This window comes from Polypterus senegalus, chromosome 2, assembly GCF_016835505.1.
Source record: "Polypterus senegalus isolate Bchr_013 chromosome 2, ASM1683550v1, whole genome shotgun sequence".
NCBI lineage: Eukaryota > Metazoa > Chordata > Cladistia > Polypteriformes > Polypteridae > Polypterus > Polypterus senegalus.
In genome coordinates this window covers 272,417,170-272,439,037 of record NC_053155.1, presented here as the reverse complement: position 1 = coordinate 272,439,037, position 21,868 = coordinate 272,417,170, and the positions used below count along the sequence as shown (strand labels likewise).

Here is a 21,868-nt window from a genome sequence, read left to right as displayed (position 1 = left end):
CCCCAAAAAAGCAAAATCAGAAATGCCTGAAAAGGCAGGATGAGTGTGCAAGTAAAGCATAGAACTAAATAAAAATGGAGCAAAAACCTGCAAACACTGAGGCCCTCCAGGACTGAGATTGGAGCCCCCGTTTTAGGAAATCAATCAGTGAATTGTCACATTGTGTGAAATTCCATTTGTGTGATTGTACTACTACTAACTTTTAATGTCTGTTGTCTGTCTACTATCCTTCTTGATGGATTTCATCTGCCAGAAACTTCACTGCAATGGTTGCAACATCCAGATCACCCAGTTAAAAACAAGAAGGGCAGAAGATGAGGACCCCAGACCATTGCAAGAGACCTGAATGAGTTTAAATGGGACATTGGACCTCCTCTCATTGTGTAAACTCAAAAGTTCCTGTGATTAACTTTTGTAAACTACAATGAAACAATGCCTTTCAATCCATTTATCTTTCTAATGATTATACTCACAAACGTCCTATTAGAAGTGCAAATGAGGCCATGGTGATCTGCCTTTTAATTTAAAACACATTTATAACTGGTGAAGGAAAAAGACGGCAGTAACGTCCTGGTGTCTTAAGCAGGTGGACTAAAATGTAAGTAAGGAAAGTGTGGGGATTTAGTCGTTTCCAACACCAGCTGTAAAACTCATCAAATGTCACCTTACAAATTTATGAGATGCGATGAGCCAACGATGAATGTTCGAGAATAGCATGAGCGGGCTTCCAGTGAAGGAAGCGGACAGAATGAAACCTTCATCTGTCATAATTCTCCAGAAACTGAGCATGGAAATAGACCAAATCTCGTTATTTCGAAACCTTTACAGTCACCATTTGACCTTGGCCATTTGATGAACCTGACTTGCATTACTGTGTTCATAAGAACTACTCACGAATTCTGTGAAATCACTCCCACTTTTTATCTTGTCTGGGGCCTCCTGACTCACTAGTACAAGAAAAACCACACGTGATATACTGTTCGACTTGTCTAGTTATGCAAGATGTCAGGGTTCCGGAAAAGCCTTCATTTTCAGGAAATTTTGAGATACTTAATGCAGGAAATTGCACCCTCATGGTAACGAGTAAACCAACAGGTGTCTTTAGCAAAAACGATCAGAAGCGTTTGACGTTGTGCATGACACATCAGTTGAGCCCAGGGATTCAACCCCTAATGGGATACAAGGGGCCAAAGTTACTCCATTAGGAAAACTTCAAAAAATGGGTAATACAGTGATCCCTCGCTATATCACACTTCAACTTTCGCGGCTTCACTCTATCGCGTTTTTTTTCTCATACACGCTTACGTCACTACGCATGCACTTTCTGAGAACTTTTATTTAAGCCCTACGATGGCTCCTCAACGTGCTGCTTTTTCTAAGCCTTCTGACAATAAAACTAAGCGCCGAAGGAAGATGCTTACTATCCAAGAGAAGGTGAAACTCTTGGATATGATTAAAGATGGTAATACCCTACAAAAGCCTCCTCACTCATATGAGAAGACAGCACCAGCAACTGCCTATCAAGATGTTCTTCAGCCTCGCACCCAGACACCCACTGCCTACTCCTAGTACTTTTTTAGCGTAAGAAGACAACAACGCACCTGCTGAAGATACTGCACCACCTCTGAAGACTCTCCTACTGAGGTCGTACCTTCATAGGTTAGTAGTTGTGTGCAATTAAATGTACAGTACAATAATCTACTATAAAAAAGCGTTCGGGATTGTCCTTCCGTCCCGCGAGTGCAAAGCGTAGTGGTATTCCGCTTATTACATACAGACTTACTACTTGCGGCTTGAGGTACGAAGCGACGCGATGTGAGCAGAGTTCTGGTGCTCTCATCGTTCCCTTGCTTTTGTGCGCGATGCGCTGGAAAAATAGACAAAATTATGTCTCTGGAAATAATTAATGTTGATGGATTACAAATGCCTCACCGCGTAGTAAATATCAGGGGAGATGGTGCTTGCTTATTCTCTTCTATAGCTTATTTAGTGCATGAAACTCCGTCTTTAGCAGTACAGAATCGGGCTGACATTGTACGACTTTGGACAGGCACTTGAGGGGATAAAAAAAAACGTAGGTTTTTGGGAGATGTTATGAATGGGCACTTTGATGTTCTCATTCCCTACACTTACAAGCCTGATTTACACATGGAGCGCACAAAAATTGAGGATAAAAGTTGGTCGCCTTAAAAGGCGAGTGCGCCTAGTAATATTATATTTGTAATGTCTAATATGTCTTATTTTCTCTTATTTTGTCTAATATATTGGGTAATACGAGTGTAATGGTGACTAAAGGGTGTTATTTTATGTCTAGAGGGCTCTAATAATGTTAAAAAATGTATTTATAAGTTCGTAAACAGGTTTTCTATACTCTAACTGCGAAAATATTCGATTTATAAATAAAGAATCCTACTTCGCGAAAATTCATTTATCACAGTAGAGTCTGGAATGGATTAACCGTGATAAACGAGGGTTCACTGTATAGGCGTGTGGAGTGTCATTGTATGCCATTTCGAGGTTGCTGATCACGAATATGATATTTTTGATATTTGGTTCTTTACCGGTGGTAAAGAAATTTCAAACATACACATGTGGGGTATCATTTCCTGCTATTTCAAGGTCAGTGATTATTAATTTGAGGTTATTTTTGATCCTTTACTGGGAATGTAGCCTTCTGTTGACCTCTATCAGAGGGTGAAAAAAGACAATTTACTATTACAATCAAGAATATTTAGACATTTAAACATTTAAAGCAGTGTTTCCCAAACTCGGTCCTGGGACCCACTGTGGCTGCAGGTTTTTGTTCCAACCACATTCCTAATCAGTGATAACACCTACTAACACATTTCATTAGCTTTTTTTCTTTTATTCGACATTCAGAAAAGCACAACAGCATGATTTTCACATTTATAAGACATTTAGAAATATTTCTGCTTTTCCTATAGATTTAAATGCTTAACTCTCTTTTGTTGATTTCATTATACTTTGCCCTTTCTCTGTGCAGTTTTTCCCCCTTCGTTGTAGCTTATTAATGACAATTTAAAGCGAGCAGATCAGACACACAGGCAGACAACACTGAATAATCAAAGGCAGCAACTACTTTAGAGTCAGACCCACTAATTAGTAAATAATAGATTAATTAAATAAATTAGAACACCTTGAAAAGTAGAATGAAAATCAAGATGAAAATACTGTTAAAAAGAAAAAAAAAATACATTATTCCTATATAACTGCTTGGTATATTTTAATACTTTTTTTTTTTTTAAGCAAACTTAGTTTTCTAATTAATATATTATTCACTAAACACAGAACTTGGGAAATATCAGTTCTCTTAATTAGTTCAGGAGTTCAATTAAAAACAGAAGCTGGTTGGAACAAAAACCTGCAGCCACAGTTGGGTTCCCAGGACCGAGTTTGGGAAACACTGATTTACAGTGAAGCACACATTTTACTATTTTAAATATTCAAACAGCTACTCTTGTTTATTATGAACTATTATGACAAACTTAATAGCAATGAAACTAAAGTATTGCTATTATCTTTAAACATTCTCATGTGATTCCTACTTACTGTATCTTCACTAATGTATGCAAATAAGGCAATATAACCATTCAATAAATGCACAGCCTCTGAGAGTTTTTCCAGTGTGAGATGGACAACCAAGAATTTAGATGTTGGTAGACAATGGAGAACGATATTTGCCAAGTTTTAAACCACATTTTAAAGTAATCTCAATGGGGAGACAATTATAGTTTGAATTAAATCAGCCTTTAGCAACACGTTCAAGAGCTGCAGTCCTGTTGACGTTCTGGTCATTTCATTTTATTTTGCTGTGTCTGTGTATCCTATGCTAAGGCAGTTTGAGGATTATTATGATTACCATCATCATTAGTATATCTGTTGTTGGATTATTACAGGGGTCCTGGAGGGCCGCAGTGGCTGCAGCTTTTCATTCCAGGCAGTTTCCTAATTAGAACTCAATCCTTGCTGATAATGAAAGTTGGTATTTAACTATTTGGCTTGTTAGCGCTTTCATTCATTCAACAAAAAGTTTAATTGCACTGTAGAGTTTGAGAATATTATCCATGTGTTTTGTGGAGCAGAACAGATTTAAACGTAATGGTCCTTTCTAAACATTTTCTAACATAGATACTTCATAGTGCATATGCACAGCTCTTAAAGGAAGCACGCTAGCTGGAGAGCTGCTGGTTTATTGGTTATCTGCATTTCATTATTAACTAATGTCTAGTTAAGAAAACGGGCAGCAATTAAAACTTTAATGCAACTGCGACAAACTAAAATAGGCAAGTAAAAGTTCTGAATTGTAACAGGAAAGAGAACTAAAATTAATCCGAAAAATGCACTGCTTTAGTAGTAAATAAATGGGTTCTAATTAAGAAAGTGGTTAAAGTGGAAACCTGCAGCCACTGCGGACCTCCAGGACTGTAACTGAGGACCGCTGATCTATAATGTAACTAAAATTTGTCTTTGATGAATGAAAGTGAATGAGTTTTGGATGGGTGGTGGGGCTTTGAACTGTTGGCACTGATTTAACACAGTATCTTAAATTCTTTTTTGGAACTGCTATATCAATTGTATTTTAATTGGGTGTGTTTTACATACTGAAATATGATCTCTAAACTCAATAAAATGAATTGAAAAGAAACATTCTGGACTGGCACAAGTTCTGTTCCTGTAATGGCCTCCACTGTAACATCACTCAGGCAGAATCTGAGCTCTTTGTGAATCAGACTTTGATCCACACAGCCACTAATTTACTGAACCTTCTTCATCTAATTTTAGCCTGTGCCCTTTTACTCGAAGACAACACCCAGTTGCTTAGCTTGGCTGGCATCACAGGATACATGATATTCACAGCACCCTGTGCCAGGCCCTTAGCCTCTCACTTACAGCACAGACCATCTCATCATGGCTGGTGATCAATTCTACAGCACTTGGGTCTTCAGCAAATGTCAATATGGAAGGAAAACAGTGAATAAACGGAAGTAACATGGGGGTTAAACTCATCTCTTGGAGTCAGTAGGTAGGACAGTCCTCTGCTTACTAGTCACAAAGTCTGAAGGTCTATTAGCTTCACAATTGCTTTGAAGGAAGTGCAGACCCCATCACTCAAACAAATCTTAAGGTGGACATTTGCATTGCTGTTGCCTGGCATGGGTTCCAACATAAAAAAGGAATTATTCCTAATTCTTAGTTCTAAGAAATAATTTGATAAATGATGTAAAAAGATTTTAAATGAATGGCAGTGATGCGATTATAATTAAGCCCTGGTTGAATGGTTTGTAACGAGAAGTCTGCTCCACTATGGAGACATGCGGTGCTCCTGCAGATGAACCAGCATCAACAGAATAGAACTTTTATTCAGAACACACACTAGAGATAATTAAAAAACAGAACAACCAGATGATGAATGCATTAAATGTTTTGAACACCACAGCAGATGCTGTGTTCAGAATGTTAAAATATATAAATCAAATATTATAGTAATCAAATGCTTTACTGTATACAGTAATAGTAATTCACTCAACACCATCACAGAGAATCTCCAGGGCAGACAAAACGGGTGTTCAGTACAAACTCTAGGGGCCTCATTTATAACACTTTGCATGGATTAGAGCTGGGGTCTCCAACTCCGGTCCTGGTGGGCTGCAGGTTTTCATTCTAACCATCTTCTTAATTAGTGAGCTGTTTTTGCTGCCGATTAACTTGTTTTGCCTTAGTTTTAACTGACGTGGCTCAGACCCCTTAGTTTCTTTTTAATTAATGAGCAGCCAAACAATAATGAGACACAAAATGAGCTGCCCCATGACCAGCTAACCTGAAAATAAAGAAAGGTGAAGGTCTCCATCATGTTGGTCTGTTCAGGTCACCAAAACATCTATACGGTGGGTGGTATTAGGAAAAAACAGAAATTCAACAATCTGCTGTGGCAGAATGAGAGCAGCAACTAGTCCTGATATTCAACAATTGGCTTCTCTTTAAGAAACTGGCTGGAGTTTGACGTTCTAGTTTATCTGGTCATCTATTGACTCGTTTCACATCTCATTTCTGTTTGGCTGGCATTTAATGAAGAAACGAATCAATTAAAACAGAGCTATTTAAATGAAGGGTAAAGCGGTTAATTATCAGTGAAAACTGTTCACCGATTAGGAAAAGGGTTAGAATGAAAACATGCAGCCACTAAGGCCCACCAGGACCGTTGCTGGATATCCCTGGATTAGAGCATAAAAACACATCTACATGACCAAAAAACCACAAAAAAAAACTGCCATATGTACATGTCCATGTAAATTACCCTTCATAAATTACAATCATCTGGTAAAAACAGTAGGTGTATGTGCACAAGTGCCACCCTCAAACATCCACATATGGAGCATGCTAATCAACCTCATACACACTCAGTCATGATGCCACAGAATATCATTGGCTGGTACAGCAGACTCTTCCTCCTACTGAACAATGCAGGCCATATAAAAGACTGAAAGTTCGGCCACTTACCTTACAAACAAGTCAGACAAAACTTACAGCACTGCCATGTCTGTCAAAGCTACTTTGCCTCTCACTCAATGCAACACAAGTGATCGAGGCCACGGAGACAGCTTCATTCTAGCCGAGTGCCCTTATTGCAATGAGTTTAATAAAGTGCTCCTGTTACATTAGGAGAACCGGACGTTGCTGCAAATGGTCCTTCTGATGTTGGGAGACAACATTTTTGTGTGTGTGTTTTTTTTTAAATGTATGTACATCCCCATTTTATGAAAACTGAATGCAATTTTCCAGTGAGGAGTGCAATTGCCCCGAAGGTTGGAGCAAACCCTCCTAACCCCCTTTTAAAAATCGCTGCCAAAGCAGGGGCATGGTTCCCATCAACCACACAGCATTGAAAAGGTGTGTCAGCCATGAAAGCTTAACAATGTCCAGAACCTTCAGCATTTCTTGGTGGAACTCCTTCACCCTCTTGGTTCTTGCCACAGAAGAGCTGCATACCTACCTCAGTGACCTCCCCTTGAGTTCCCATCAGCTTCTGGCTCTGTGAACTCCACAGAAGGCATGACAATTGGGTCCAGGAGCTCCTCAAAGTGTTCCTTCCACCGCCAGACTACATCCTCAGTCCAGGCCAGCATTTCTGTACCCTTACTGAGAACAGCCTGGGTGAAGCTCTGCCTCCCCCTTCCAAGTCCTGTAATAGTTTGCCAGAACCTCTTCCAACCCAATTGACAGTCACTTCTCGTGGTCTCTCGTGGGATGTTCCTTCACTGACCACCAAGGCTGCAGCCTTTTTTGCCAATTAGAACTCCTCTGTTGCTTTGGGAGTATCCTGTACTAACCATACATGGAAGGCCTCCTCCTTCTGCTGCTCTTGGCTGCTGCGTCAACAATGGAGGCTTTGAACAAGGTCTATTTGAACTCTCTGTCTACCAACTCCACTAGGAAAATCTTTGTTTGGAGGTGGGAGTTAAGGATGTTCCCAGTTCACTCTTACTACTTACTTGGGCCATCCAGGCACCTCTTTCACCTTCTGACCCAACTACCCTTCAGATGGTGATCAGTCGACAGCTCTGCCCTCTCTTCACTTGTGTGTCCAGAATACAAGGTCACAAATCTGAGGATACAATTATTAAATTGACCAAAGATCTCTGGTCTAAGGTGCTCTGTTACCACATACACTTAAGAGCCACCTTATGTTCGGATTTGGTGTTTGTTATGAACAAACCAAGCCTAGCACAGAAGTCCAACACCCAGATAGGCATTGAAGTTACCAAGCAGAACTATGGATTCCCCAGCAGTGATCTTATTCAGAACCCCCTCCAGGCAATCCAAGCAGGCCTGGTACTTTGAACTGCCATTTGGTGCATAAGCCCATTAGGCAGTCAGAGTCCTCCCCTCCACAACCTTCAGCGGCACAGAGACACCCCTCTTGTTCTCTAGTACAAACTCCAACATGGCATCAGCCAGGCAGGGGCTCAATAAGAAGGCCACCCCTGCCTGATGTCTTTCTCCTGGACAACTCTAGATTAAAGGAGAGTCTAGGCTTTTTCAAGAGGTTTGGTTCCAGAACCAAATGAGTGGGTGGACATGAGCGCAGCTAGATCTAGTTGGTAGCATTCCAATTCAACCACCAATTCCAGTTCCCACCACCCATCAAAAGAGGTGAAATTTCACATCCCAAAGTCAGTTTAAAGTTCAGTGGGCCATAGGAGGGTAATCATACATCATAATTCTGGGCCATTACTAACCGAGCCCCATGGCAGTCCCAGTTGCCAGGTGGTCATTTGTGGCCACTCTGTCCAGGCCTGGCTCCAGCTGAAGTCCCGATGATCCCACAGCAGACAGGGTGCTCTTTTTATATTTGTGATTCTGCATAATTAGTGGCTGTGAATAGTCAGTGCCAGTAACTGTTTTGTATTCACAAGTAAGCATTGTAGCTCAGCTCTACAGAAGACTGGAATTATACCAACTATGACTGGTAGGTTTCTTCTTGCCCAATCTTACTTGTTAATCCTGGCCAAGTTGGATCTATATATTGTGTGGAGAATGTTCTCATTCCATAGCTCTCTATTTGGACAAGTGGTCTTACTGCTAGGGTCAGTAGCGAGTTCTAACATTGTGTATTTGAAGTGCTCAAAACCAAACACTGGATCAGAACAGGCCTCAAAAAGTTGATTTGGGTTTGTTTTTTGCTCTCAAGCTCTGTCAGGTCGGATGAAGAGTGTCAGTGGACAGCTACTGTATCTTTAGGCCACTCTAGACACATTTCATTGGGTTCAGGTCTGTGCTCTGGCTTTCGTTCTACAGGACATTTACCAGATTGTCCCTAAACTACTTCTGTGCAGTGCCTACTTTGCACTTAGGGTCACCTCAGGGATACAGCACTCTGGCTGAGGTGCAAAGAACTATTAGCACTTTACATTTTATACATCTAATGTCAAAACAATAAAATTCTAGAACAGAAACACACAAGATATAAAAATGTGTGAGAATTATTGTGAATGTGTGCCTGGATGTCAAAAGGTAGCCAGAAGCAGACCAGACATAAAATGGCTCAGGAAGGGGGCGACCATACTTGTTTATGAGAAGCATAATGGGCTGCCACAAACCATATCCGTTTAGGGGTGCAACAAGACCACGTTCATTTATGGAGCATTCTGGCTTTTAAATTACAAGACAGCGAGCAGGGATGGAAAATGCGGAGTGGCAGCACCTGGACTTTCCTAGAAATCCTGGATGCTACCTGTGAAGGCAGAGTAAAAATGGCTGCTAACTGCCAGTGCAGTTTGAATTTAGTGCCTGGGTGCAGGTTACAGCAGCGACCCACTGGTGATGGAGTCAGATCTTTAATAGTCTTATAGAGCCAGACGTACAACCATGACTACAGTTTGCTAAATATTGGGTGAGCACCATTTAATGGCTCACGGAGTGTCACATTTCTAAACCAATCCAATGCCTCCAGTCGGCGCTCAAAATAGGGGTGGTGATTTTATACTGCAAAAAGCAGCAGAGTTCTTGTTAACAATACTGTACAATTCATTTTTGTATAGCCCAAAATCACACAAGGAGTGAGGCAATGGGCTTTAAGAGGCCCTGCCTTTTCATAGCCCCCCAGCCTTCACTCTCTAAGACGACAAGGAAAAAACTACCCCAAAAAAACCCTTTTAGGGAAAAATGGAAAAAACCTTGGGAAAGGCAGTTTAAAGAGAGACCCCTTTCCAGGCAGGTTGGGTGTGTAGTGGGTGTAAAAAAAAAAAGGGGGGGGGGATCAATACAATACAATGCACAGAACAGAAGACAAGTAATCATCAATACAATATACAATTACAATGAATTGTCTACAGCCTAAAAGTCTCCTAAAAAGACCCATATTAAACATGTATAAGGGTGTCACATGTGCAGAAAGCACAAAATTTTACATAACGTGATGCAAGGGGAAAACCCCTTTCTGTGATTAAACATTGGCATTCAAAGACAGTGGACTAGTGCTTAGTGGTTAAGGCTTTGGACTTTAACCCTAAGGTTGTGGGTTAAACTCCTGCTGCCGACACTGTGTGACCCTGAGCAAGTTACTTCATCAGCCTAGGCTTAGACAAAAAAAAAACCAACAACAAAAAACTGAATTCAGTTATGATGATTGTGTCAGAAGTCGAGGTAAGGTTGAAAGAATTGGCTGCTACATTTGTGAAAATATGAATTTGAAATCAACAGTGTGTTACACCCCATCAAAAGAAGGTGAGGAGGACTTCCGTTATAAGAGTTGATAATGGAGAGCCACAGAAGATAAAAGCCCTTGAAACACTTACTACTGACAAGGCCGGCAGGCATCCACCTTCTGATTGCACGTCTATATAAGTGACTAAAGTAAATTCACATTGCAAATGCAAACATGCCACGACAAGCAGAATATAGCCATAGCCTTTTAACATGTAGTATAGCCATACACCACAATGATTATCTAAACCCTATTCGCTGCTGTTATACTATATAGTGATAGTCAAAAATAAAGATATTGTAGCAGACGGAAGTACTCGTCAAATGTGTGGAGTCATTAAGTACAATACAATTTATTTGTGTATAGCCCAAAATCACACAAGAAGTGCCACAATTGGCTTTAACAGGCCCTGCCTCTTGACAGCCCTCCATGCCTTGACTCTCGAAGAATACAAGGAAAAAACAACAAAAAAAAAATCTGAAAGAAACCTTGAGAAAGGCAGTTCAAAGAGAGACCCCTTTCCAGGTTGGTTGGGCGTGCAGTTGGTGTCAAAAAAAAGGGGGTAAATACAATACAATACACAGAACAGAACACAAGTAATTCTCAATACAACATAATAGTGCAACAGAAATATTACAAGTACAAAGCAGAATTCAACAGTAGATGATATCACATAATAGGATTTGGATTAGATGCTGTAGATGCCGTAGTCAACATGTGTGCGCGTCTGTCAGTAAAAATAATTAAGTTTCACTTACCTTGTGCTACCGAACCCCTGAATGGATAACAGGAATATTAAAAAAAATTTACAAATTTTCTTCTAAGTGTCAGGTCTTTTTTTCAGTTTCTTTTGCTTGTGTGTTAGTTACCTTAAGTATTAGACACTAAATCCGTCTCCCTGTCTTTTCATACTTAGTTTATGTACGTATTTGTCTAATGCATGAGGAGATTGGCATTTGTTTTTGGTGGAACATGGCAACCCGAACCATTTAAAGTGCACAGACTGGAGGGAATAAGGAGAGAGTTTATTTTAGGAAGAAGCCCTGTGGGCACAGTCTCTTCAGTGGATGAATTTACCCCCATTCACTACAAACTTTGTAATGGTTTTATTCTTGTTTGAGAATCACATCTTTAAAGATTAGAGACTCTGCAGGTGCTTCATGATAATTATATTAAAAGGCCCGCAACCCCACCTACCCAGTGAGAGCACAGCGTTCAGTAATGCGTTTAGGGAACTCCACATGTTCGCCTCATGTTTGTTTTTTTTGAGATTTAACTTCATCTTGTTACAGGTCAGTTGCGTTTCCCACTACAATATAATATTATCCTTGAGAGAGCCGACTTTGCAGTTTTAAAAATATTTTTGTAAATCAATGGTTGCCTGAATAAATCAAGTCTGCAGACCTTTTGAAATAACATCTAGAAGGCATCGGAAATGTCAAGCATGCATGTTTGAATGCACCTGAAATTAAACATTAAAATGGTATTTATTCAGATTGCATCAACATTTCAAAATTTAAAATAATGCACACAAGTCGTTCCCATTAAAGTACCTTTATTTAAAAAGGCATACTGCCTTTGCAGTATATACAATGCAATTGTTCAGTGCCAGGATAAGCTTCTTTCAAATATTTCTTCACTTTGGTGGAAGCAGCAGTTAGTGCAAAACTTAGGTGCAGTTCATACATTTCTTCCAAAAGCACAATTACACAAAAACTCAAACTGAAACCTGTAGAAATGCCAAAGGGAATTAAGCAAAGCCATATTTGACAGACATTTTAAAAACCCACATTTTTCTGAAAGAGTTCTTACAAGTGTCTCTCGACAGCCCATGAGCCGTAAAATTTAACTGCAGACTTTGAGATACATGCAGAAGCTGATGAGATTTCACACAGTGGTGAAATGGTGGTCATCTAGCAGGGTTACAGCGTTCAGGCCAGCCAAACCTCTTGATGGTTTTGTTCCACCACAACTATCCTCTTACAACATGCTTTTCCATTTTACAGTTACAAATTTTCAGGCAGCCTTGATGGCACATCTAGTGAGTATCCCTAATGTGATACCAGGAAAAGTAACATCCATACAAGGTCATTTTATTACTACTGAAAGTGCTAACTGTCCTATGCAAAGTCCTAATACTGGTTCAAATCCAGACTTTTCATGTTCACAAAACGGCGACATGGATGCTTTCCAATCTCTGAACTCCGTTGCTACAAATGCCATATGTGAATGAAGCAAATAATAATGGCATTAGGGAGGCAAGTCAATTATGATTCATCTGCTAATAATTCCCATTTTGGCTCCACCAGTACTCACAATATAAGACCACAACATTCAATCCTGCATGGGTTTCCTCTACAGAATGAGATTCAAGCCAGGTGTAATCACCACAACCACACAGACTTTCAAAACTGCAAAGAACTAGGCTGAGAATTTGTTAACAAGTCTGACTGTACCCCTTCACATAACCTTGACATAAACCTATAGAAACTTGAATGTCTGACTAAATCGATCAATCCATGAACACACTCTCTCACACAGGCTCTCTAATCGATTACTTCTCTAAGACCAGCGTCACACTGCAGGGCTTAACATGACTTCTACTTGGACAGTATGCCAAATTTTGAATTTAACACCCTCAGATTCACTAAGAGTATTAGTCACATAGAGGAAATGATTACACGATTCTTTCACTCCCTTTTTATCATCATGTTTCCAAATCTCGCATAGCATCACAAAAGTACAGAGTTCGTCTCACTTTGGAAGACAATCCATGTAAAGCATACATTAATATGAAATAAATAAAATGTAGAACAAGCTGGTAATGACTGCACAGTCTTGTTGTAGACAAACATAAAACATCGAAGAGACAGCTGTGTAGACATCCAAGATGGTTGAGTCTCTCCACTGTTAGTGTAGTCCAAGAAACTCGCTTTATTTCTGTCGTTCACGATTTCCAAGCATTGTATGCATTGTGCTTCCAGCTGAGCCTTCACGGGCTGTTGATTCTCACCCCATGACTTTCAGCTCATTATGTGGTCTACCTAATGCTGCCTAATTTGTCACAGAAAGTCATAAAGAGTGGCCGACTCCATAGGGCCACCACACCACTCTCCAAAACCTTACATAATGTTAAGAAATTCATGGTAAGTCATGTAGTGCGACGCTGGCTCTGGGCTAAGATGCCAGCAATAACTTCTGTGGATGTAGCAGTAACATTAACATTAGCTACAATCTACTAAATAATCCTGTCTACTTCTACTGCCAACAAAATGATCTGAAATGCCAATAAAAGTCTATAAAAAGCTGAACAGCACAATTTGACAAATCTGTCACAATCTAGCTCTCTCATTGTTGGTTTAAGAATAAAACTTACTTCATACATAGGCTTTGGAAAAGCTATCACTTTTTTAATCACTTTGAGAACAACCAAAAAAGTTTATCTTGGAATAAATAAAGGTGAAACATTCACAGCAAAACATTCACTTTAAAAATAAAAAGCAAAAAATGATTTATTCAGCTAGCTTCTACTAATTAAATAGTGGATTTTTCACTGAATAACTGCAAATTATTGAATAATATTTAACCGACTTAACACTAAAAAAACATGTCAAAAGTATGCATATAATTAAAAGGAACATGCTGTTAATGTTGTATACTTCAGACAAACAATAGGACTTTAATACTCAAAATTTCATGAAGTACAGACAGCAGAATCCTATATAGTAGAATGACATCACAAACCTCACAAGAAACAAGTTGTATATATACGATTAAAATCGCCAGACAACTGTGGTCTGGAATAAATAACACAGCAATTGAGAAACCTTTGTGATTCATGTAAACTACCATTACAAACATTTCCAATATTCATCCAGTGTCTCCGTTAATAATCTTTGTAACAAATATATACCCTGGGACAGCTCCATATTTAAAGTGTGAATCAATAATTGATACTTTTACACTACACAGACGGTGACCATGGCAAAGTATGCATTCCATTCCAACCTGTACCTACTCTGAATGACTAGGGTTTACGATGTAATCCATGCTGGATTTTATATTCATCAGTCTTGATGTTATAATCTAGTGGACTGGTATACTTATTGTCTAGTAAAAAGCAGTGATAAGGATAATTCGCACACAGAAAAGAAAGGGGTATAAAGAAGAAAGTGCGTCTTCATGCAGAGCAACACTGCCAGACATCAGAAAACCACTTTAGAAGAATATGCTGAAAGGCTTATTAACATGAGCTGCGATCAGAGCCATAGTATTTATACAAGATAAAGGACACTGAACGCGGTCACAATGCTATGCACAATCTTCAAATGGTAGACAGTTTCAAATTATTTCTAAAAATAATAAAAACATCTCTGCGATTATAAACCCATAGACTGACAATTCATTGACATTTAACTCACACCTGATTACACCTTCCAAAGTGACTATGGGTAAATGGCACCCCATCAACTGATAGACAGTCTGTAGTTTATGCTCATCCAAGGTTTCTCCTCATTTAAGAATGCGCGTAATGTTGAACCAGTCCAATCACATCTACGGAATACCAATAAAAAAAAATGTAAGGAGGCATTGGGGATAAGATTTTAAATTGTAGTGTATAGAAGAGAGAGAGAGCTTTCTTCTATTATTTAATGTGCTTACTATACAGACACATTTTATTATTTATTCAGTGCCTATAAAATGTCGTCATCCCTTGGAAGGTTTCACATTTTATTGATATCCAACAGTGAATCACAGTGGATTTAATTTCAATTTTTTTTCACACCGGTTAATGTGAAACCGTGGTCTAAATTACATATATAAAACACAAAATAACTGATCACATCGTTATCCACCCCCTTTAATATGACACATCTAAATTGTGAAGCCAATTAGCAGCATCAGTGAGAGATACCATAATTAGTTCAATGGTGATTACCTATCTGGCATTTCAGTTGATTGTAGTATAAATGCTGCTTATCAGGAAAGGCCAATATGTGGTAAGTCAGTATTGTGGACCAACCCATATAATGAAGACAAAACAATATTCCAAGGAACTCCATGAAAAAGTGATTAAAAGTATATTTAAGAAATGGAAAGTGTATAACAGAGTTGAATTTACACACAACAGGCTGTCCATGAAAACTGAGTGATTGTGCAAGAAGATGGGAGACCATCAAGAGACTTAGGATAACTCTGAAGAAGATACAAGGTATAGTGGCTGCGACTGGAGAGACTATGCATACAACAATTGTTGCCCAGGTGCATCAACAATTTCAGTTTATGGAAGGCTGACAAAGACAAAGCCACTGTTTTAAATTAAAACAAGCATGGTAGTGGGGATGCTTTTCTGCAGCAGGCACATGAAGGCTTGTTAAGGGTAGAGGATAACATGAATGCAATCTGCAACTTGGGAGAAGATTTGCCTCCAAGCGAGAGAGTAGACCAAGAATAAATACAATGCTACAGAGGACAACAATGTTAAAATGTCCTGAAGTGGCCAAGTCTGAGTCCAGATCTCTATACAAATAAAAATCTGTGGCTGGACTTAAAGGTTGTTTTCTCATGATCCACATGCAACCTGACAGAACATTAGCAGTTTGCAAAAAAGAATGGCCTTGGACTACAGTGTGCAGATATGCAAAGCTGATGGATGGAGACCTATGCACACAGTGTTCAGGTACATCTATTAAATACTGCCTTGAAGGGGATGAAAACGTATGCAATCAAATGTTTTGTTTTATATTTGTAATTAATTTATAGAGATCTTTTTTCACTTTGACATGAAAGTCTTTTTCTGTTGATTAGTGTCAAAAAAAAAAGCTAAATTTAAATCCATGGTGATTTAGTATTGTATAGCAAAAAAATGTGAAAACTTCCAAAGAGGGTGAATATTTTTTATAGGCACTATAGATCAGGGGTCCCCAACTCCGGTCCTAGAGGGCCCAAGTGGCTACAGGTTTTCATTCTAACCCTTTTCTTAATTAGTGACCTGTTTTTGCTATTAATTGACTTCTTTTGAATTCATTTTAACTGACTTGTCTTTTAAGGTTTGTTCCCCTGAAGGTCATTTCTTTCCTTAAATGGCACCCAAACAAAAATGAAACGTGAAGCGAGTGAGCCAACAGAAGACCAACTAAGTCAGGGCCTAACTAATTTCACCCCAATCAGTTGCTTAATTAGACTGATTGTTGTTGTTAATTAAACCCATTCTTTAATTCCATGGATGTTGCTGCTTACATTGTGGAATAGCAGACATTTCCAAAATAGTTGATTTTCTCTTTTCTAAGAGCGCTGTTAAAATGTTTTGTGGACCTTAGCAGATCAGCTTTCCTGACACCTTTATTTTCAGATATTGTATGATCGACACAGTTTGCTGGTCATGTTTTGGCTCATTTTGTATCTCATTATTTTTTGGCTGCTAATTAAGAGTCTGAGTCTTGAAGAGCAAGTCAATTAAAATGAATTCAAAAGAAGTTAAATTAGGTGCAAAAACAGGTAACCAATTAAGAAAAGGGTCAGAATTAAAACCTGCAGCCACTGGGGCCCTCCAGGACCGGAGTTGGAGACCCCTGCTGTAGATGATCCATCATCAGTAACACGCATTCTTTGTAAATTAAATTAACACAATTAATTTTTAAATTTAGAAAAAGCTTTTCTCCCAAAGCACTCTCTACACAGTAATCTTGCGCGTTAAACTTGCTTAAGTGATTGGAGGTAAATGTCCCCCAAACCTCTCCACACAGCTACATGACGTGAGGCTCTGCATTACTAATGGTGTGTCTCACCAGCTATCAGCCCATTTTCCAACAGTAAGTCCGCCTATTCTTTTCTGACCCATGCCTGTAAATGGAATGGAAAATGCTGTGCAGTGTAAAAGTTTCAAAAGATTCCAAGTTGCCAAGTTATTCTACCAAAAATAAACCTAATTTAATTTACACTTTTGATACATATATTAAAATATTTCACATTTTCAAATTGGAATTTTAGAGTACGTAAGAATAAAAAAAATAAGTCCAACCTTTATAGGCCTTCTAGTATCTTACATGGGAAACCAGAAAGGAGAAGGAGGAAAAAAAAAAAAGGATTTATGGGCAAGTGACATTTTTATGTAATACTTTCTGAAGTGTCCAAAAGTCAGCATCTCCAATCTCATACTACTAGCTGGAATGCTGACAATCTGGATAAACACTCTACCACAGTATACAGTCTAGTGGTCTGAAAGAATTGTGGGTTTGGGAGCAAAGGGGCCTCCCAAAATGGCATTTATTTTGGAACAGATCAACAAAGACTTTTTTTGTTGTGAAGCCGAAGTAGTAAAAATAATACATAGGTGCCAAAAATAAAGGCCAACGTATTATTAGTACAAAACTACTCATTGTGGTTAGATAGTGGGCCTACTAGTTAAACAAAGAGAACACCAGAACTAAAATACTGACCGTGCGGTATAAAGCTGAGCTTATAAAATGGTAACTACACTTTATTCCCTTTATATAATTAAAACAAAACACTTCTGCAATTTGCATTCAAATTCAGAAAAATTGCAGCTATACATGTTAAAAAATTCCAGATATCCTCATTTACAGTACACTACAGTGTTTATGCTGCTTTTACATGTGCAAGTTGGTTTTCAGCCTACTGCACGCCAGAATCAATTTCTGAAATTAACAGTAAAAACCACATAAGGTGTAATGAAAGAAGAGCAGATATTAATGTGAATGCGGTTTAGTTCTAATTATTAATAAATTCTGTGCCTTGCAGGGGAGTGTGAAAATGGGCAAAAGCTGGTTACAGATAAGCCAGCATAAGACATTTGCTTTTCTGTTTGTACAGGATATCTACTGCTTGTTTAAAGAAGAGGAAGAAAAAAAACAAACAGCTGTTATTCAAGAAAACTGTCTGAATGGCCACAGACCAGGGTAACAAATTAAATCTGTGAAATTTATAAGATGGCAGAAACCTTTCTAACCTACTGTTAATCCATACTATAATTAACCAAAGTACATTGACAGAGGTTGCTAAATTCCCAGTGTTGATTGATGGACCTTGTCATTGTGGAAAAGGGAAAGAAAACAGAATAGGAAGCAATAACTCAAATCAAATAGAGAAGTAAACAAAAAATAAAATTCATCATTTCCCTTTACAAACAAGTGCAAAGCATAACTATGTTCAAACGTATCCCTGTAGATTCTGAAATGGAAGCCCGAGATCACATCAGTGGCCAATGCTCTAAAAGCACCATACGTTTTAACAGGTGATGTTAGAAGTAGAATTAAGAATATCTCATAAAAAAAAACAATCACTGCATTGTAAATGTAAACCTTTGTATAGTTTCATTAAAATCAGAATTCTTACAAAATGATGTATAACTTAAAAGGCCTCGTAAATTTGTTTTGAGTACTCAGTAGCTTTTACCTTAAATGGCCAATTTTAATTCAGGCATTGGCATTCACACAATTAACCTTTTTTCATCAAATATACATTCTTAATTCTTTTTAATTATTTAAAATAAAAATATATATAAAAACAAACAAAATGAAACAATAGCAACCCTCCCTAAACACAAGACAAAATTTCACTTTTATCTACAGTATTTCTTAAGTCCAAGGCTCAGTTTGAAATCATGCTTCTTAGAGTGCAGGCTTTCATGCAGTGTGCATTTCTTTTGTGATGCAAGTCTGCATTTACTTCTTCCATACAGTATAGAATACCCATCTGTGAAGGCAAATTAAGGAAAACAGCGTGTGTCCCTTAATGGAATAAAGCAGAATCATGTTACATTTAATCCTGAAATGTAAAAGGTAAAACAAAATACCTACACAAAAGGTGTATCAAATCAGCAAAAGTCAGCACACTTACAATCATACCACACTGTAACAGTGTCAAATCAAAGCTGCTAACAATGCAAAACCACAGCATCATTAAATTAACTGATAATTTTGTGTCTGTTCAAGAGACCTACTATGGTTTTACATACAGAACAAAGTTTCTGCTACTGGTTATTGTATACCATACTTTATGGTTTTTCAGGAAATGCAGTCTTTCCCGCTTGTTGTCATTCTATATGAATGGCTTTGTAGCTGCAATACTACTTTTAAGTCCATTTCTTTTAAGATATTTTCACATGACTGAAGCATGTACTTTAGTGCCAGGTGCTAAAAGGTCCCATCACTGAATTTTGTTCTGTTCCTTTAAGTAGTGTTATCAGATACGCATAGTTTTTGTCGATCTTGCCCAGTTTCTGTACATTTCCTTGAGATAGCTTGAACAGAACAACGTGACAATACAGTTTCGTGTGCGATTCCATGCTGGCTTTAGTCTTGTTAATATCGACCTAACTATGGTTTTCCACCTGTCAAAGTGTAGGAGCTTAGCTATTTCCAAGTGACAAAGGCGGATAACCTCTTGTGGTTTAATTGGGTGATTTTCTGACTGAGGTACAAAATCTGGAAAACTTTCTTTCTTTCAGGAAAACAGCCTGGGCAAACTACCTGCCTAGACAGGCCAGGGAGAACTGGCTTTGCCTTTTGGATTTGTGTACTTTGCATTTTTGTCTGGTTCATTTTGTACTGAATACATAATTTTAACCATTGATGTACTGTTGGCTTATTTTCTGCATTTTTATCCAGGTTCGAATGCAGTTGGTAGAGTGGGAACAACCATTTTCTCTTAATTCAGGACATTATGAAAAATATGAGTTGTAAAGACAAAAGGAATTCAGAAGATGCCATAGAAGATGCAGCAAATTGTCTACTCTGTCCTTAGGAGTGAATGATGTCTGACTGTCCCTGCTGAATCTATACTAATAAAGTTATTCTCTTTATATTTTGAATAAGCTAAACATGTTACACAGAACAATGTGCTTCTTTCTAATAGACATCAAAGGAAAACAAGTTGACTCTGGTTATTTTATCTGCAAATAGTGCTGAAAATATGAGATGTGTGTTAATTAGTTGTTCATCCATGCAGACAATACTGATAACCATTGATGAGAAAGTTTAATTAGTGGCTCACTTCCCCTATTCGGCGGTTTTCAAAACTGAGTAGTAAGCCGGTATGTTTTAGTCTGTTAAATCTATTACTAATACTTACTTACTATCTTCTTTAGCAGGTAATGCAAGATGTTACCACGTGCACCTGATGTTTGAAGATTGTGTCATCAGACTGATATTTAAATGTTAACCTTTTCCCCCATTGCACTCTCCTAATAGCTCCCAACACACCAACAGTGCTTGGCAACATGTTCTCTTCTTATTCCAGTACCAAAACTCCTTTACTAAAACTAGCAACTTGCATTAATTGTCGTCATTTGCGGTGTTTAGAGCTGATCATGCTTTTTTGTAAAATAAATGTAAATTTGTGAATTTTCTGCATTCACACACAAGTGATATTTAAAATTTCAATTACCAGTTATTCTATAATTTACGACACCTATATTGATCTTAAAAGGAAATATAAACAGAGTATTTATAAAAAAAAACAAAAAAAAAAACCTTAGTGTTATTCCCCAACAGATTTGTTAAAAAAAGACAAATAACGTCACTGATTTAGCTATTCAAATTTACAACACACAAGGCCACATGTGAATGAGAAATGTGTTAAAGAAAAACCTGCCCACGAGTCACAACCTAATGGGGTACAGGAATCTGGGCGAGTATAAAGGACAGCTAAAGCTGGCCTTCCTACTAGTAAACTGTACGAATCTAGAATACTTTTAAATATGACATGGTGAGCTCAAATAACTGCACTAACTGGAAAAGGGTGAAAGACCTGCTTTAAAAGAATGCTGAGGAAATGTACATTATTTACCCTAGGGACTGTTGACCTATGCAAATATTCCAGGAATCAAGAGGACATCTTTAACATAAGATTATTCCAACCACTACTAACCTGCATGATTTTATTTTTAATGCCTTTTACAATATTGTGATGGATGGAGTAGTGTCTCATGGCAGACCCTCCCAAAAGACATCCTACCAGGGAGAACCAACACAAATAAAACTGCAAAATAATCACAAGGGAGGGATGATTGCATAAGGAGAGCACAATTATAAAGCAAACAAAAAGAAACATTACCCTGCAGCCCCTAAAGGCTCAGCCATACAAGTCTTACATACCATGCTGATTGAGTAGCATGGAATACCAATTTTCCCACCTCATAAGTACTCTCTTTCACACCTGGTTTCTCATTATCTTAACCTTGATTATTCTTTAAACAAGTTGAACCTGCACCACAAACCACCTCTTCACTTTAGGCTTCATGCTACGTCTGGCCCAAAACACTTTTAAACACCCTACTTCAAGGATCAACATAGCCTTACACACCATGTTCATGATGGACCTGCCTGGCACACCAGTCATCCTTTTGGCCGGTCATCGGGCATTCAGGTGCTTCTGCACAGTGTGATGCTCCCTTAGCTCTGGGATGACTTGTGCAAAGCACAATAAGCTCTGCATCATCCTGGTGGTGCCACTACTTTTGCCTGCCTGTCATCTTTTAGTACCATTTATGTGTATGCCAACACAAAGACATAACATTTTATCACAATATTAAAGAGGTAAAGAGAAATCTGAACTCTTAATAGTAAATGTTGACCATCGCCCACCAAAATGTAAAAAATATATTATGTTAAGTTGCATAAT

General features: G+C 38.3%; 1 protein-coding gene across 1 annotated transcript in view; it reads right to left on the bottom strand.

Moving 5' to 3' along the window:
• Window positions 1-17,690: 17,690 nt before the first annotated feature.
• The window catches only part of sms (spermine synthase), a 129,593-nt gene continuing 125,415 nt past the window's right edge, over window positions 17,691-21,868 (bottom strand). The window contains exon 11 of the mRNA XM_039745577.1: window positions 17,691-18,940. Coding sequence (XP_039601511.1) covers window positions 18,910-18,940 — 31 coding nt within the window. The 3' untranslated portion in view covers window positions 17,691-18,909. The remainder of the gene's footprint in view (window positions 18,941-21,868) is intronic.